The sequence below is a fragment of the Limanda limanda genome, chromosome 1 (genome assembly GCF_963576545.1).
Source record: "Limanda limanda chromosome 1, fLimLim1.1, whole genome shotgun sequence".
NCBI classification, from domain to species: domain Eukaryota; kingdom Metazoa; phylum Chordata; class Actinopteri; order Pleuronectiformes; family Pleuronectidae; genus Limanda; species Limanda limanda.
The window spans coordinates 40,652,913-40,671,877 of NC_083636.1; the positions used below are offsets into that span (position 1 = coordinate 40,652,913).

Here is an 18,965-nt window from a genome sequence, read left to right on the forward strand (position 1 = left end):
TGATAAATTTGAAATAATTCCTTTTGAATATCCCAAGACATGTTTTAAACAGTGATCTTGGCCTTTTGACCTCCAATTTATAATCAGGTGTGCTGAAGTGAATCGTGCCAAACGTAATAAAATTCGCTATGGGCAGTCCTGAACTACAACCGCAGTGCGATAATAGTGCCTGTGAAACCTCTGACCATTATTAGTATCCATTTTTGCAATTATTTCGGTTAGGGGCCAAAAACACACGCTGAACCACAAGATAATCCTGTTGCACTGTCATTATCGTATTTGGAATTGGAGGCACAATTCTAGAAAGTTTGACAGCAAAGTCATTGATGATGAGCACATTGAAGTCTACAATTAAGAACCTTGAAGGTTTTAGATATCAATGCATATCTCAGAATATCTGCATCTCTCAATCAATGTCCATACATATGAAATTGAAAAAACACAACAAAAACCAAACACTACTGCTCATATTTTATTTAACATTCGGAAAATGAAGGGACCACGTCGATGTTTTTACAGTTCTTTCTAGACAACAGTATGGCTTAGTGTTTGACACTATACCCACCACCCAATCAGTCTTTCAGATGCACACACAGCAATGGTAAAGTTCAGCTTCAAGTGGAGTTCTGATAGTTACAATTCAGCCATACAATTCAGCCATACAGTCGGTTAATGAGTGAGCAAATGACTGAACAACTTAAGTGCAACAGCAAAATGATGTGGTCAAGGCCCAGTTGTACTGGTATCGCAATCAAATTGAGCGCAACCATCCTGAAGCGGACAATCGGTACCTTTGATAAATATAATCCCCTTTTCAAATGGATTTGTTAACTGGAATACGGATTATATAATTTGGCCACTGACACTTTGTCATGAATGGCCTTTATTGTAAAATAAAACAAAATAACACTTGTATGTAGACTGACCACAACACTAAAATGTCAGTTTAATCGCCATTTAGTGCAAAGCAACCATCTCACTGGGAGGACTGTTCAGCTGAAAGCAGTTCATTCTTGGTACAATAGGAAGCCAGAGAAGGTGCTGTACTTCCAGGTGCTGCCATAGATAGCACCACGATGCAAACGAAGCCAAACTTGGTCCCCTTGGAAGAGAGGCAGGATGGCGTGGTTGCTGGCTGTCTCATGATCTGGGGCTCCATCATTGGCATAAGCGGACACCATCACATCCTCGTTGCGCATGAGGTTGATATACAGCGGCACGGTGATGGCGAGCTTCAGAATGTGGAAGATGAAGACATAGGTTCCGTTGACAGGGCAGGTGAAGCGACCGATACGGTTGTCGTACATCTCGCCCAGATTGCTGTGTAGCTGGTCAAACACAATAGGTTGGTCCAGATTACACGGGGCAAAGTTGTCAGTGCGAGAGGCAGTGAAGGCCACTTGCAGAGGCTGGGAGAGTGGGTAGAGTTGCATTGGTAACATTGCAGGGTGGTGTTGGCTGTGGGGAGTTAGTGAGACCTCCACATTGGAGACTGACAATGAGTTACCTAGCCCAGGGTCAACAATGGTGAAGGATCCCTCCCGGTCTGGGCTACTCAACAGGGAACTATCACTCCATGCTGCTGTAAAGCAAAAAAAAAAAAGAAGCAGGGTGAAGGGTGAAATTATGGCTACCATGCACTATAGGTGGTTTAAAATAAATGGAGACCTTGACTAGTTTGCAACTTATACAGTTTTGCCCCAAATAAAGTTCTTTTTCGCCCAGCCATTCATGTCCATGACAATATATCAAATGATTTATGCAACTCTGTTCATCAGAAACAAGATATTTTTCTCCCAGATACCAGGGATGTGTATTGAAATTCAGACTGATAAATTGTGTTGCTACCAAGTGCAGAAAAAAGTACTACTTCATAAGCCCCCCATAAGAAGTTTCAAACTAAAAGAAGGCAGTGCTGATAAGTTACAACTTTGGTTCTCACCACTGCAGTTATGCCTCCCTCCTTCATTTTTGTTTTGGTATCCAGGGTCCTGAGAAAATACCATAGAGGAATTGTCATATACATTATACACAGTCAAAGCAGTGACTATACCTCAGGGCAAAGTCCAAGTATGTGCTTCTTCGCTGCATGAGCACAAGCATGCTCAGTTACATAACACACCATTATAATGATAATTTGAGTTTCCTGGCTTCTTCTCCTCTGGGGAGTTTTTAGCTTAGGTTTAAAACAGTGTGAATGACCTTGCATGAGTCGAATTTTAATGTCGGGGCTTGCGGACACTTGGGTGACCACACTAGCAGCGTGTTTTATAACATCTGAAGCTTTGGTCCCAAGTTACTTCAATTGTATTGGATTCTGCTCTAACACCGTGTACCCCTGAGACTCCTCAAGTGTTTATCCCTTTAACCTTTTTGGCATTCCTATCAGGGAATAAATTGTCCTTGTCCATTAGTTTACTGAAAATACTTGTTTAATGGGAATGACAATTACAGTTTTGGCCGCTTGGTCTATAATCCAAACCCAGTTAAGAGATTAAAGTTCATAAACTAGTTCTAATACTTTCTAATTCCCAGGGGCAATAAGGACACTTCATAGACAAATACAGATTTACTTACCCTTACAGCATAGCGGACAGGACCAGAATCCCTGAGATGAGCATGGGGAATGTAAGATCGTCCTGCCATGGAACACAAATCAGTGTTTAGCCTCAGGACTACCTCAGTAAGATTGATTTCAGCCCAAGGTGCTACTTTAGACATCACCCAGGATGTGACACACAACAACAAACTCTGAACAGCGGTCTAGAAAAAGGGAAAGTGGTGAAAATCCAATAAGAAATAGGAAAGCTGAGAATAGATGCCTCAATGTCAGCTAGAAAAGCAAATTTGTGCCAGTCCCTTGATGCCACGTGCCATACCTCTCACCGATCCTCTTATGTAGTATGAGTGACCAGGTCGACACATGCTTCCTCCTGAGCGTCCAGGGGACATTAACATCTGCACATCATTTCCCACAGTGTAATCTGACTGGTATACTAGAGAGAAGATAAACCACAAAATGTGTTTCAGACAAGTGACTACTTAATTCAACCCAAGTAGGTTTAAAGTTTAAAAACACAAAATTGGTTCAACTTACTGGGCTGTGGTTCCTCTTCTGAGGGAGCAAACTCAGGTGGGGTTTGTGTACTGGCAGTACTGTAACTGCACTCAGAGAAAACTTCAGACTCTGGTTTGTAGTTCAGTTCCCCATTGTGGGGAGAGGATGTATTCACCTTGAAGACCTACAGAGAGAAGAACATGGATATCATAGAAGTTAAGAAACTGCACGGTCCCATACAGAACTAGATTTCAAGGTTCAGGTTGTACATCGCTAAACTGAGTTTTAAATAACTTCCTGAATGCTATAAAGAACTGGATGACAATTTCTTACAGTTAAATGCTCCTCCTAGTCTTGTCCCCAAGATAAGGGATTGTTTTCATTAGAAATCTAGGTTTCACTACAGACCAGGCCCCGACTCTGGTCCAACATGTCAAATGTCTGATCGCTCTTGTTTTTTCTTCCAAAAGGTCTCATGTGACACTGATTCTGATTATTCTTCACTGGCTACCCATTCAATTCAGAATCCAATTCAAGTTCTTGTGATCACCTAAAGCGCTCTGCACGGTCAGGCACCTGCCGACATTAGAGATCTGCTGCAGCCCTATGTCACCAGCAGGTCTATAAGTCCTCTGGTCGGGGTGTGCTGATCGTTCCCCAATCCATACTTAGGACTAATGGAGAATGTGCTTTTGCGGTTGTGGCTCCCAAACCTTGGAACTCTCTCCCTTTGGTCCTAAGATATGTGGACACTGTGGAAACCTTAAAAAAGCAGCTTAAGACTCATTTGTTTTGAATAGCCCTTGTGTAATTGTCTATTTGTTCTTATTTGTATGCATGCTTATGCTATTTTACCCTGTAAAGCACTTTGTGATGTCTCTGCTCTCGAAAGGTGCTATATGAATATACTTACTTGTGTTCAGAGTGGATTATTCTTCAGTGCTCTTTTTTTCTGTTGATTTTAAGCAGGATGGTGACAACGTTTAGCATTACCGCCCTTTTTTTGGGAGGTCTATCATGTTGAAACTGTAAAAGCAATTTTTGGATAACTGAGGTTATTCACCTTTACACTAATATGACGAACGTTTAAGTGGCCACCAATAAATTGGGTTCAAGCATTTACCCCCATTTACAATTCATTTGTCCTAAATCAGATGGTTATTTTGAATCAAAAGTGAAAATAGTTTTAGACAATGACTGAAATTCAATCAAGGCTTATCTGTGTTTGCCAACATTGATATTAATCAGGCAATTTTATCCATTACCTAACAGTTTCAAGGGCATTACCACTTTGGACAGGGTTAATCATAGCTTACATGAAATGTGGGGGAAATAAAGATGGATACAATCAGTTTGGCACCTTGCCAACAGATACTTGAATGTGGCAGAGTATAAATCAATATGATAGCGTTTTAAAAACAACACCTGGATTCAATCCAGACACCAGATTTGCACAAATGTTTTTTCCATTCATATAAAAGGTCACTGTGAGGTTAGAGCACTGAAATGCAATCACTTTATCTTTGAGTTTAAGTGATAACTGCAAAAGTTTAGTAATTTCCCTAAGGCATTCTTGAGATTCACATTAAAAAAGGGCAAAAGGGTCTTTTTAGGCCACCTGGACTTTTGACCACTGAAACCTAATCAGTCCAAGTGAAGATGTTATGAAATTCCCTACACACAGTCCGAATATATCCAATTCACAGGAATATGAGGTAGCTGTGATCTTTGACGTTAGGTACCAAAATCATATCAGTTCATCTTTGAGTCGGAGTGAAGATTTTCACCAAATTTGAAGATATACCCTTTAAGATGATCTTAAGATATGTTCAAGAAAAACAAACACACTTTGGCAACTAAAATTCAATCCAAGAGCAAGTGAATGTTTGAGCCAAATATAAAATAATTTTAAGGAAAGGCATCACATTCACAAGGCTTGACCTTTGACTAGGGCTGCGCAATATGGAAACATTTATTTTTATTCCATTTTCTTCTTATATTTCTTTATTCTGTTGCCTCTCATTCTATCATGTCTGCTGCTGTAATGAGTGAATTTTCCTGTGTGTGGGATCAATAAAGCTTGATCTTTTCTTAAAGGAGCACCACTGCACTGAGGCCCATTACTCTGCAGGTCAACAAGTCACTCTGCTCATCTAATGTTTTCTTATCACTCGCACTTAGAACTGATCTTTATAAAAACCTGATGAATTCATATTTATGTTCCTGGATAAACAGGACGTCGCTTATTCATTAAAACCCTGTGTTGCGTCATAATCTGCGGGAGGAACTTTTGTCTGCAGGTTCTTCTGTCTGCGTTTGTCTGCTCGTCTCTGTCCCTCTTCACACATGCACTGATAATCACATGGGATATTCACAATGCAGTCCTGTATTCTAATATAGCTATTTATCAATGATGTCAGATCATGACTCCGTTCCAGTCACTTTGAACCTTATGTCCTTACTCTGCGTGTCACATTATGTTGTGTGCTGCTCCACATCAACCTAACTTGACTGCAACTCTATTCAAGACAAATGACTGGATCGGCACGACGCTATTCTCATTATAATGGCTGTTCGTGTTGTCCGTCAAAACATGGATGAAAAGTTCTGTTGATGTTAACATGTCTTGAATATCTATCGAGGAAAAGCTATATTGCGATAATGATCGCCAACGTTTTATCGCCCAGACCTAGCATTGACCCCTAAATTCTGTGTCACCGACCGCCTGGATTACTGTAATGAAGTCCTGTCCAGCGTACAAGACAATGTCCTGAACAGACTCCAGTATGTGAAGAACTCTGCCGCTAGGAATCTCACCCGCACTAAGCCCTGGCTGTACCGTTAATGATTCCTCCGCGGATTCACCTTCAGAAACTTTGATGCAAGGTTTTACTAACTCTAGTCAAGTTTGATCGTCTTTACGGCACTCCGCCAGGTTATACTGTGGTCTATTAGGGTTCTCAGGGAGACACAAGAGGCACTTGTTTATTCTGTTGTGTTGGTTCTTTGTTGTCCCTAGAAGTTCAGATGCACTAGGCCATAAATCAAATTTGTAAAATTATACATTATATGTATATTTTGTTATGATTTCAGTCAGTTGAAATAAAGTCTGAAGAGAAATTTAGGGTTGTTTTGTGTCTGTATAGGCCTACTACAAAAAGCACTTTGAATTTTAAATTTAAATTAAATTTTGGTTCTTTTACTTTTGATACTTACATTCAATATGAGCTACTTTAAGACTTTGACTCAAGTCATTTTCTTACGGGTGACTTTAAATTTTAACGGAGTCACTTTTAGCTAAGATATCTGTACTTTTACTCAAGTACGGCTTTCAAGTACTTTATACACCACTGCCCACAACTCAATTTGCATAAAAATCAGGCTCCAATCACACAATGTAAGCTCAGCCCACCTTTGGTGGTTATAATCAGTCCATGGACCCTTGCTTTACATAATACCAATACCGAGAGTATCCCACCACCTCTTGAGCTGAGATGCACCGTTTGTCTTGTATTAATACCTTGGTAAGACTTACTGAATGGATGTCCTGAAATTGTGCAGTGGGGAGAGTTCTCCTGTTGGGGGGTGTAGAGAAAGTCTGTCCTTGAGGGCTGGTAGGGGTGCAAGATCCCACCCCATTGCATGGACAATGCTTATGTAATGTGCTGAGCTCAAACTCAGCAACAGGTGTCTGTGGTACACAGAAAGGTTAAAGCCATTGTTTAAAAGTCAATCTACATAATTTAACAGAAATAGGTTTTGTCTGTCGAAGTGGTCAAGAAGGGCCATTTACAAGAGGATGGCTCCTCTCATTCAGGCATACAGAAATGCTGGACTCCCTGCGGTACAGTGGCGGTGAGGGAAATGCCTTTTTATCAGCCAACTGAAGTGGCTCCTGCATAGAAGATACACATTTAACAGCCACTTAGAGCTGTGGGATTTAAACACATGTTGCATCGCTTACCAATGAGTTGCTTCTTACATGAGGTGCGTCCTTTGCGGAAAGCTCCAGGTTACTGGACTCCAGGCTCTGATCTCCAGCCTTGTGCTCCGTAAGCCTAGTAGGCAGTGGGGTGGACTAAGTGGGGGATGAGGATGAAGTCAAGTGAAGTCCAAATAATTGTCACTTAAGTCACAACTGATATACATATGCTTACATGAAATGCTTTGTGCAGGACATCAGCTGGGCTTCTAAAGTCTGTCTTAACGACTTAGTATGGGGGAAAGAGATCATACATCAGTAAATCACATTCCAAAATCTAAGGCTGTAGCTTACTGAAAACTAAATTCCACAACTCCAAACAAACACTTATAATAACACAAACAAATAGTCAAACTTGTACAATAATATTTGGTTGCCAGACTATAGTGAGCTTTGTAAAAATGTTAAAATTTGAACAAATGGCTTAAAGTTACTACAAGTCTTCATGTGACCTCCAGAGGTGGGACATGTAATTCAAGGGATAGAGAGATAATGTTTCAATTTCCATGGTTTGGAGCGACAAAGCCAATGACAAACCACAAATCAAGGCAAGGGAGAATGAAGGCACAGACAAAAATCCCCAACAGGGAAGGAAAGCTTCCCAAACATTTAGCTGAAGCTGCTGATTGTAATGAGGACACAAAGGTTAACTGGCTATAGTGATGAACAAGTCAGGGTGTTTTAATACCTACACCCACCAAACCTCTTATCACATTCAATCTGCACTAACCAACTCACACAAATATACATTAATCAACCACCTGAACCCAAACAGGGTGAAGAGATGTGGGATCGATGTTGGTTACTTTATAGTTTGGTAATGCATATTGACAGCCCGGGCTTAAGAGGCAAAAGTTTGACCTTAAAAAGAAGTTTGCCGAAACAATCTAAATAGCAAACATACACTGATGAAGACCATGTGATACTAATCTAAGTAGAAATATAATTCCCCTTTTCCATAATTGGACATAGTTAAGGTTAAAACGTTTGTGACAATAGTACTAAATACCCAGTCCCACCCTAACCCTAAGCCCTTTTCAGAATGGCTGTGTTTCTTTAAACTGCCCCCTCCCTCTTGTCCTGAGAGGGAAATTGGGTCATTTTTGGTATAAGTGCAACAACCTAGCCAGAAGCAGGGTATCGTTTTCACTCCCATACAGGTCAAACACAGAGGGAATGACAGATAATCTTAAAGAGAAGGGTAAGTGTTATAATGAGGTCTGTCTGCTGTCTGCTTGTTGCATTAATACAAGTTTATGCCAAATCCTGTCAGGCGACATCAGAATAATTTCTTTAAATGCAAGTACTCAACCTTACATCTAACAGCACACATGTAAAAAATCTTTTCAATGTTTTTAATCAACCAAAGAACTGATTCGTCCGTGGCTCTATTCCTAGGCGACGATCGTAGGGGCATGACAAGCTGGTGCTGCAATAAGAAGACTCAGCTATAGATTGCCTGGGAGGGAGCTAGCGCAAACACGAAGATGCATGTTCCTCTATGCAGCCAAAAGAGAATTTTGCTCGCTTCACTCGCTTCTACATTTTTCTGAAAGGGGAGGGGGCAACAAAATTCAATGAACTACCCGATGAACTTTACATAATTTAGCACAAAATATCAAAATACATGTTCCAAAGTACTAAAAAGTGACAAATTATAATAAGTCGTCTTTAAAGGTTCAGTCTGTAGGATTTAGTGATATCTAGTGGTGTAGTTGCATATTGCAGCTGGATACCCCTCTCCTCACCCTCCCAAACATGAAAGAGAACCTATGGGAGCCTTCAGTTGTCAGAAAAACTCAAAAGGTGTTCAGTTTGGATCGGACAACTGTAATAAACATGACGGCCTCCGTAGAGAAGACCCTCCCCTGATGTAAATATAAAAAGGGCCCATTCTAGAGTAAAGAAAACAATTGCTACAGTTTAGGTGACCACACACTAGATCCCTAGTTTTTTTTTAAACACAGTGGATCTTTAAAGTTACAGAAAATGACATTTAGTCCACCTTCAGCTGGAATTGTTTTGTCAAATTACATAGGTGACTTCCAAGTTACCCAGAGGAGAGGGCAATCCAGATGACTGTCTCTTCAGTCCAGGGTGGCCATTATTGGAGGGGCTCTCACTATCAAAGACAGAGTCCTAAACAAGACAGGTTTATTAAAAAAATGTGTTACTGTCATTAGTGGCATAGCAGACGTGACACTTAAGTAAACCATAATTTCATCTTCTCCTGGTTTTAAAGGAGAAACGTGTTATTGAATCAAATTCTTTGCTTGCAAACAGCCAAATTCCACCTGCATGAAACTGAAGGAGCCATGGATCTTTGTCATGAAGTCCTCCATTTGCTGCTTCCTCAGGATTGGGTCTTTGGGTAAGGTAGACCGAGAGTTAAAAACTACCACGGGCATGTTCATGTGTACTGCCTGTTGAGAATCACCAGTATAAATTTACAAGTTGTATGATGTAGATTTCTGTAAAATTTTAAATCAATAGTTTTGAACTCACCAACTTGGCATTTTGCTCTCCTTTGGCTTTCCTCTCTTTTTTCTGTGGATAATGTTTATTAATTGTTGTACATCTCCATTGCTGAACAATATCATTCTGTGAAATCAAACAGCTCACTAGATCAGTTCCAGACAGGAGAGTAGTGATGAAGATGTTAGGTGGTGAATATATTATTTTAAACAAACAATAATATTTGTGTGGTAAAACTGTTCCACAAGTACCCTACAAATACAAAAGATATCAGCCAACTCATAGCAAATTATGCTCCGATACCAACCAAACAATAGAGTTTCAAACCAAGAGATTAGAGTTTGACAACACTATGCCTGTATCACCAAGTAGGCCTTCAGTTTTCAAATGGTTTGTGCAAAATCGCTTGGTTATCTATCAGTCTTTTTCATTTCAAATGATATCCTAGGGTGGAGGATAGGAGGTCACCAATTGGGCAAGGTGTGAAGTAACTGATCCAGATGCTATAAACATAGCAGTACTGTGGTATACTTGTTCATAATGGAGCAACACATTACCAGGATGTATTCTTTTATTAGGGATGACACCACTGCTGACCAACAAACTGGTCAGTCACAAGTTCCTAAATTCCAGTGTCAAAAAAGTTGTGCTTCTGTGTTTGTCACTTGATACAATGATTCACAGAAAGTTGGTCAGCAGGTTACTTTACCATTTATGGATGTGCAGGGCCATAGGCGTTATTGCTTTGTGGAGTGCTACCGGTGTTTTTAAATGCCACTGCACTAATTCTTTAATGCTATCATTGGCGCCAAAAACACCGGGCGTATGAGCTCAACAAGTTGATCGATCGTTGCAGTATTCCTACACGTCCACACAAAAAACAATCTGTGAAGAAGCATGAAGTCACCTGTGTTTGCCATCACATCACAAACCAACATGGCTAGACGCAGAGCCCGCTATTGCCGTTGGTGACAGTGTCTCACATTGGGAGAACAGCTGATCTGGCTGTTAAAAAGGGAAAAGCCCAACATACATCTGTGTCCCGTTTTCACACTGTTCACATAGCATGCAAGTACCCACAGCAGCTCGGTCAGTTTTTAAAGAGACTGTACTTTGAGAGTCTGTCAGCAGCATACAGCTAAGAAGACGGGAGAGCAGGGGTCGGGGCCATGCTCTGAACTGTCAGAAAACTAGGGTGTGAAATTTGCATCCAAACTTAAAAAATCTAAATCAAGCAAGCAGGTTATATACTATAAAAAGGTGTATATGCACATTTCAAGGTGGACCGATTTGTAAAAGGAAACTGCCTCCAGGTGCGTCACTGCACAGTTTTATAATTTCGCTTTTTAATTAACATACACCATTCCCAGATTTTGTGTGCGTGCATACACTTTGCATAAATCCCATTTACTGTTATATTAAAGCAGCCCCAGGTGTCTAAAAAATCAAATGGCTTAAATTATGAGATTCTGTCATTCTGCAATGACTGCCACTTGACATGAAACATACTGCACCCTGAGAAAAGTCTGAAATTTGAACAGCTACAAGACCGATGGGCCTTATGTACGAACATGTTAGTATTCTAAATTTCTGACATTTGTTCGTACGAATATGCCACGTCAGATTCAACGAATGCTTCCATCAACAGAAAAGTGTGTAAATGGCGTTCGTAAACATGATGAATGCAGCCCGTGTACAAGAAAGTCCTGTTTGCAGAGAAGGATGTCTAGACTTTTAAGCAGCAGAAGTAGAAATGAAACAGACCAAAGCAGTCACCTGTGAATGGCACAGTCATTGAAATAAAGAAATTGTTCACCACAAAAAACAAAACAGTGAGCCAATCGATTACTTTTTTTTTTTAACATGCATCTGTATGAGACAAGGACTGACGATCGTGTCTTGTCTCCAGGTTGACTAGGTGTCATGCGGCAGAGAATTTAAACATTACATTAATCACCTGTAGACAATAATGTAGATGCTTTTCCTTAAGCCAAGCCAGCTCTGTGTGCATGCCAACTTCAATATTTTGCCGCTCAAAGGAGTTGTGCACTCCTCCAGATGTAACCTTTTAATACATTAATACATTTAGATCTATATTATAAATTACTCCTACGACAGGTCTGGATCACTTGTAAGTTCCATTCGTACCAGTAAGAAAACTCAAAAATATGCGGAAATTGGTGAATGCTACAAGCTCTCCTCAATGTGCACAACTTAATGACATCTGTTCATATGAATGGTTGTTACATGAGGCCGATTGTTTGAAAGGCAGGGGGGAGTCTCCTTAATGGGACGAAAATGTACTAATTATCCATTCACCACTATGATGATGGAGGGCTGGGTGAAGTGTTTGACTCCACAAAACATCTGGAGTCTCAGGGGTTAACAGCAGTGCAACTGAATACAATTGAAGTAAATTGACACTGCTTCTTCAGACATAAAACAGAAAAAAATATATATATATGCCTCCATACTGCTCGTGTGTTGTCATCCAAGGGTCTGCAAGCCCAGACAATTATAGTAGACTCGAAACAAGGTCATTTACACCAACCTAAATGTCCTCTAATGGCCTCCTCAGTGATGTGTTCACCTACCCTTGGGCACACCATCAGGTGGTCCGCTAGCATCTCTACTTCCGGCAGTGGACTCTTAAAACATTGTGTAAATTACCTTGTTTTGAGTCGAATATGATGTTTTTTGAAAAAGAAGTCCCCAGTAACACCAATAGTATTGGACTTGGCTGTAACGCTGTTTATCCCTGAAATGCCAAAAGGGCATAGTGGTAAATAGATAAGAGTGACTTTTTATTTTGCGGTTTAATATCCATTTAACGCACGTACAATAATTAGGTCAACCAAATCACCAGAGCTCCCTTTTTGTATAACAAATATAAAGCTCACCTTTACCCAACACTCTCCTCTGTTGCTGAAAAATCCATGCCTTCAACACATCCAGAATTAACTACTGCAACAGCCTATTCTATGGTACAATAGGAAATGTAATCAAACTCCAGTTCATCCAGAACGCTCATTCACAAAGCCATCAATAACCTTACCCCCACCTATCTCACTAATTTGTCCCACCACACTGCTCCTTTGATGCCAACCTCTTGTCACTTCTACTCAGGCCCAAGCATGGAATCTGGGGTGACAGAGCCTTCTCCATAACTGTCTCACACATCTGAAACTCTCCCCAAAACAAATCAGACTCCCCTGAAACATTACTAAAGACCCACCCTTTAATAACTAATTGGTGGGATTTATATTGTGCATTTTGTATTTCTAGTTATTTCTATTTTAAACATTTAGGTAGTGAGGCCGATGACATTTAGGTAAAGAGATGCATGTCTGAAATGGGCTTTAGAATAAGTAATACAAGCATGTTATGCAGGTTGTACAATGATGGCTTAAAAAGTGAATCAGATAAGGGTATCTCACCTGTTTGCAGTCAGATCGTTTCTTGGTGGGGACTTTGTAGATATAAGTAGCTGCTCCTCTCCATGGTTTGTGGACTGGGCACTCCATATCCCAGTTGTCAAGAGGCTCCCTTTTTCTTATGGCCTCAAAATCCTCCCTCCAGTTCTGAGTGGAAAGAGACTCCATGTCAGTCAGGTAAAGTCTGGATTTTGAGGTATAATTTGCAGTCACACAAACAGAAATCTGAAAAGTAAAACTGGCAAACTTACAGATCATTGGTCTTACCTCATTAGAAACTTTCGTTTCATTTCGTTTTGACTTCGATATGGCTGACAGCAGAAAGAAATATGAATCTTGAGACCTGAATCTGCAATTCACTATTTTCAGACTAGACAAATATATATAGTCATTTCCATAGTAAAACTTAATATTAACGTTTTTAATGCCCAACTCAAATTTCTGGCACCATTATCACCCACTGGCCATTAGTGTAAGCATGTACTTACTGCTGTGGCTGATTTTGCTCGGGAACACCTCAGGAGTCTTGTTGGGTAGAAGACAACTGAAGTATTTGCAATTTAACAGCCTGTTGAGCTCCTCTTTCAACAGCTTAACTGGAAGGACAAAATTAAGTTTCATTTAAGTTTTTCAAAATAAGTTTCTGTAAAATCTATCCATAAAGATTTTCAATAATAATCTAATATGCACACTTAAGAAACATTGGGAGAAATGCATTTATTCTCTTTCTAGACTATATACGACCAAAACAAAAGTCTCTGCTTTATTGTATATGGCAGGTATTAGTACCTACATAGTTTGTTTATTAAAACCATACAGACATATTGTATGCATGGGATCATCATAAAGCCATGAACTGCTTTAATACTGAAGGTTAATAAAAGGGGAGCCATACACCTCTGTAAGATTTATACAGCATACTCACATGTGGATCCAGCAACTGGCTTGTCTGTCCCTTCCAACAAGTCCAAGAACACCACAGATGCCTGTTCCATCTGCTCCCCTAAACTACAACATAGGAGAAAGGTCACCAAGGAGCCAATAGACAACAGTGGCAAGAAATCTGAGTCCAACTCAGCTGTGGAGCCTTAAAACCAGTAAAGATGAGTTTATAATAAACGGTAAACTACCGTGTAACATTTGCAAAGACTTTTTATATAATGAGTTTACAGATTTTCCAAGCTTCGGTGAATGTGTATTGTACTGTAAAGGCTTCCAAAACACAGGTGACCTACAACTCTTTCATAAACTATTTATGTTCTCCATTTAGTTCAGTGGTGAAACCAAAGACACAATTCCACTTTTGCACACTGGACAGTTTCCACAACACCATGTTAAATACTATGAATCTCAATTATTGAATTTTACAAAATGAAAGTACTCGTATTTTAGGATTTCTATTTTATCTAAAGCATACTTTCACACAGGGAACTGTGGCATTTTGTAGTCAATTTATTTCACCTCTTACATTTTTTTAAATGAAGACGTTAAACTGTTGCCTCTGAAGTGCTTACATTCTTTTATTTTAGTGGTTGTTCAAATGATCCAATATTAGAAAATATGAAAGATTAGAGAAGCAAGCTCTCATAATACATCTAGTGTCACTGTACATACTGTAACTTGAACTAGCTTAACTTCCAGCAGCAAAAACTGTTACACTATTAATGATCCAATACAATAATATGGTCAATCAAATTTGTACTTTTGCTTTAAACATTTAACTACTTGATACCTTTCTGAATGCTGGGAACACACAACCAAGTTTTTAAGGCGGTCATAAGGTCCGCCATACCACGCACCATAAGCACAGACTTGTTTAAACCGGAAAAAGGAAATAATGGAACTAAAATGCCAAGGACTCAACATGACAAGGACCCTAAACAGGGTGACCTATTGAGATTCCAGATTGTTTAAATCAGGCTTAATTACCAGAGGCATTTAGTCATTCATCCAAATGTTTGCGCTACACCACTGACAAACTTACTTCAGTTGGTTATTCCTTTTCACTCCCAGCTGGGTGGCAAGCTGACCTAGGCTGCACAGCTGCTGGGCTGAGATGTGGGGTGCCCGATTGTGTCCACCCAGCAAGTCTCTCCTAATATGCTCATGTTGCAGGCTGTGGAGAAGATTCTGAATCTGTAGCACTGTTCCCAGACGCCTCCTCTCCACCTCCACCTTTTCCACCTGCTCCTTTTTCACTGCCTTCTTCTGGGCTCTCAGCAACTTCAGGATATTAAGCACAACCAGTGGATGAAGGGTATAAAATCTAGCAGTGTATGATATATAGTATAGAATGCATTTTTAGCATGGAAATCAGATCGCTTAGTGGGCTCATGTTAATCAAGTCTTGCATGATGTGATTGCCCCCCCTCATTTTGATACATTTCTCAAGACATGTTCGACCAACCCCATCATTTTTCTAAAATGGGGTTGGTTTATGTGGTGATTTATGGAGTTCTGCTGAATCTTCTTTAGGATCAAAATGGCTACTGCTGATGTAGAGGTTTGTTGAATTTGCCATTTCTGCATTAAAAGAAAACTGGATGGCATATGTTCTCTAAAAGAACACACAATACCAGAAGTGTTTGATATGTTACCTCATGTTTAAATCGGTCTTATTGATTTCAAGTCTATACAAACTCATCCAGAAGCATTTTGGTCTGCTGCTGTTGAAATGAAATAAGTGAATGCAGACACATTCACACATGCAAATTGGATCTGGTGATACCAAGGCTAATAGTTATACAAAATATATTGCAACAAAGTTATATTTAGTATAAAGCTTTTAATTGAAAAGAGAGCATGACAGAGTATCAATTTAAATTAGTACAATAGTTCATATGGGAAGTGTGTTTTTATCCCTTAGCTAAGATTAGAGAAGGATATTATTTATACTATACACGTCTGCCTGCATCATCTATGGAGCTAGAGAGTAAAGTCGGTTTGCTTGGCATAAAGACTTAAAGCAGCTAGCCTGACTCACTCCAAAATACAAATATATGCCTACCAGCCCTTCAAAAGCTCACCAAGAATCATGAGTTTTATTGAGCGGTCCGAATTGACATTTTAAGTCTAATTATGCTGTTAACTTAAAAAAGGGATGGAAATAAGTTATTAGGGTTAGGCGTTTTAAGTCTAAATGAACGTGTAAATGACAGTTCCAAGTCAAATATAAATATAAAAAAGGCATGTTATATTTTTTCTGTTGTTTTATTTTCATCTAAGGTCTTAGTCACTTATTTAAATTGTTTCTTCACTCACCCCTCAATCAGTATAATGGTGAGTAGATAATGGACTGAATTTGTTCTCTTCTGTGAACTATCCCTTTAAGCTACATTAGAGAGCAGCTTCACACAATCCATGGCAAATGCCACCCAACAAAACTAGTTCTTTATATTCATTAATTATATGTTGTTTCCATATGGAAGAACGCAGGAAGTCAATGAGTTCCAGCAAGTTCTGTGTGTTGGTGTTCAAGTGAGACATGAGAACACTGCTGGTTGACAACAGTAACATGGATGCTACAGAGGAAAACAATCTGGCAAGGTAGCAAGTGCAGTAATGTAAGAAATAGAGGCCATTCGGAATATCAACACAATCCCCAGACATATTTAAAATTACAACAGAACTTTATAAATCCTCCCAAGGTTTTCCTTGGATATCAAGTTCAAGTGAACGGGACTGATAGATAACCCAAGGAAAAAAATGCATTAAAAAAGTCCATATTTGATTACATATCATAAGGTTGGTTTCGATCAATACCTTTTGCTTTGAAACCGAGAAGCGGCTTAACACAGCAGAAGCACCCAACTCTACATGACATGCCATCACAGCAAAAATTTTGTTTTTCTAGCAAATGATACAGAACCCAAAACTCTGATAAACAAAGAATCTTACACTCTGAGTCAAGTCATCCAGGGTTTTTTGTAGCTCCTGAGCGAAATCCAGATTATGCAACACCTCCTGATACTTTTCCACAGCCGCCTGGAAAAACAACAAAATACAAGGGGTGGGGAAAAACCCTAAGCACACCGAACATATATCTGCATTAAGGAGGTCATATCTTTGTTGCATTTACATTCACAAGACTTACCAGTTGATCTTTGTTTAGTTCCTCACTCCTGGTCAGCCTTTTCCTGTAGTCTTCCAGTTTCAGCTGTTGACACACAAAATGGATGATGAAATCCAGGTTCCTGCTTCCACCTCTCCAGCTTCCAAACCTGTTTTTTTAATCTAGGCCATCACCATTTTACCTTTTTTTTCTCCAAGTTGCGGACTTTGTGTTTAAGGCAGATGAGGCCATCTTCTATGTAGGCTTCATAGCCATTGTAGACTGTGGAGACCTCCAGGTTGAGCTGCAAGGTGTTCAGCTCCACTTTTGGGTTAGCAGCCATCATGGGGTCTTCCTGCCTTTCACTGCCCTCCTCTGGGCAAGTAGAGGTGGTGACATCCTCATAAGGGGACAGACACAGCTGCACCATGCTGGGCTAGAAGAAACACACATTTCAGTTGTGAATAATGTAAGCACTTGGCGATGCCGTTTCTGTGCCATGCAGCTAGAGAGATGCTGCTGGGGCCATGCTCATCGTTTAAATTGGGTTGGAAGGAGAGTTGGCACCGTTGAGGCACCAGCCAACCCCTTCGCATTGCATTCATGGTGGGCGATGAACGGCCTGCTCTCTCTGGACACACAATAAAAGCATAAGCAGCGAAAAACATCAGATTAAAACAAATTCCACATTAAAAACACCATGTAAGAAAAGCGCGGTTTTTGGGACATTCTGCTCAGTATGAAACGCGCGTGCATGTTTCCTTTACCTGAATTAGTTTGCCCTCAAACTTTGCTTCGAATTTATTGTTGCAAGACACGCCAATTGTTTACATCTGCAGAATCAAACCTTTTCTCCATAATTTAGTAATTTGAGGGCCAATCACCGCATACGACAGGATTTTATTATTCACCAACACGACGACAAAAGCAGCTGGCCCACCTCGTGTCTGTGGCTCGTGCTTGTCAGGCCGCTGGACATCCGAGTAACACCAAACAAAGCGTCACCCTGCGACCGCGCTGTTCAGCTCGCAGAGGCCACGCTGCTGTCAGCTAATCCCTTTAAATACCCAGCAAAACAAGCCCCTCCGCGTGCGAAAAAAGTCATCACATCCGGTTGTGGTGGCAGTCCCACACATCAACACATTCACACATACACACAAACACATCTTTTAGCGATTCAAAAGGAATATATTGAAATAATGATTGTATCATTATGTGAAAGGCACTCTTTCTATCTCTCTGTTATTTCTAAAAAAATATTTGGGGCATCAAAGCAAATTGTTAGGTCATATTTGGATTGAGATATTGTGATGAGCTTGTTTGTAGACAGTTACCAATTTAAGTAAATAACAGAGCGTCTGAAAACAGTTACCTGATACATTTACATACAGCTGTAGCCCTTTGCAGCTCCAAAAACAATTGGGCCTCATTAACATAATTTACACGAACGTAGGATAAACAAATCTTGGATTCATCAATATGTCCTTACCGAAATTTGTTTGTACTAAATGCAAATTTAGAACTTCCTCAGACCATGCGTACGCACAAATGATGAAGGCCCGGCTGTCCTAGAAATTGTAAACACACACCCTTTTAACTAACTGCATAGCATATTAAAACTCAATGTATTTAAATAAAAAAAGGGATTAGGAAAAAACTATTATTTAATTTGGTTATGCACTCAGCAAATTTATAAAATAACAATGAAATTGACGCACTTTCATTCTCATAATTTACAGTATTGTCATAATTAAAATCGTCAACTATGCCAGTTGAGATGGTTTAGTTTAAAGTAGTATATGTGTCTATAAGAATGTTCAAATGGAAATGTAACAGTTTGGGCTTTCGTTAAATTGTTTATTAGCCTATAATTTATTGGAAACCCTCAATCATTTATAGTGCCATGAAATTGTGCATCAGTAGTTGAGTTTAACTGATTAATTGGAAGCAAAAGAAAAATCTGAT

General features: G+C 39.8%; 1 protein-coding gene across 1 annotated transcript; it reads right to left on the reverse strand.

The window, feature by feature from the left end:
• Positions 1-508: 508 nt before the first annotated feature.
• Positions 509-17,430, reverse strand: caprin2 (caprin family member 2). Its single transcript, XM_061076636.1, has 19 exons — positions 17,203-17,430; positions 17,043-17,105; positions 16,847-16,933; positions 14,934-15,172; positions 13,875-13,957; positions 13,466-13,545; positions 12,953-13,174; positions 9,546-9,587; positions 9,335-9,463; positions 9,095-9,179; positions 7,216-7,268; positions 7,041-7,136; positions 6,852-6,953; positions 6,594-6,728; positions 3,098-3,242; positions 2,880-2,996; positions 2,578-2,639; positions 1,943-1,991; positions 509-1,582 (listed from the first exon to the last, which is right to left on the reverse strand). The coding sequence occupies exons 1-19, from the start codon at positions 17,428-17,430 to the stop codon at positions 1,008-1,010; spliced, it is 2,592 nt and encodes an 863-aa protein (XP_060932619.1). The 3' UTR covers positions 509-1,007.
• Between the last annotated feature and the right edge of the window lie 1,535 nt (positions 17,431-18,965).

Bases quoted from the DNA above. Each gene is read 5' to 3' on its own strand.
- caprin2 (XM_061076636.1), bottom strand. From the start codon at position 17,430: ATGGTGCAGCTGTGTCTGTCCCCTTATGAGGATGTCACCACCTCTACT. The intron at 15,173-16,846 runs GTAAGATTCTTT...AATATCCTGAAG, and splicing joins TGGATGACTTGACTCAGAGT to TTGCTGAGAGCCCAGAAGAA. The intron at 1,992-2,577 runs GTAAGTAAATCT...GTATTTTCTCAG, and splicing joins CTGTCCGCTATGCTGTAAGG to GACCCTGGATACCAAAACAA.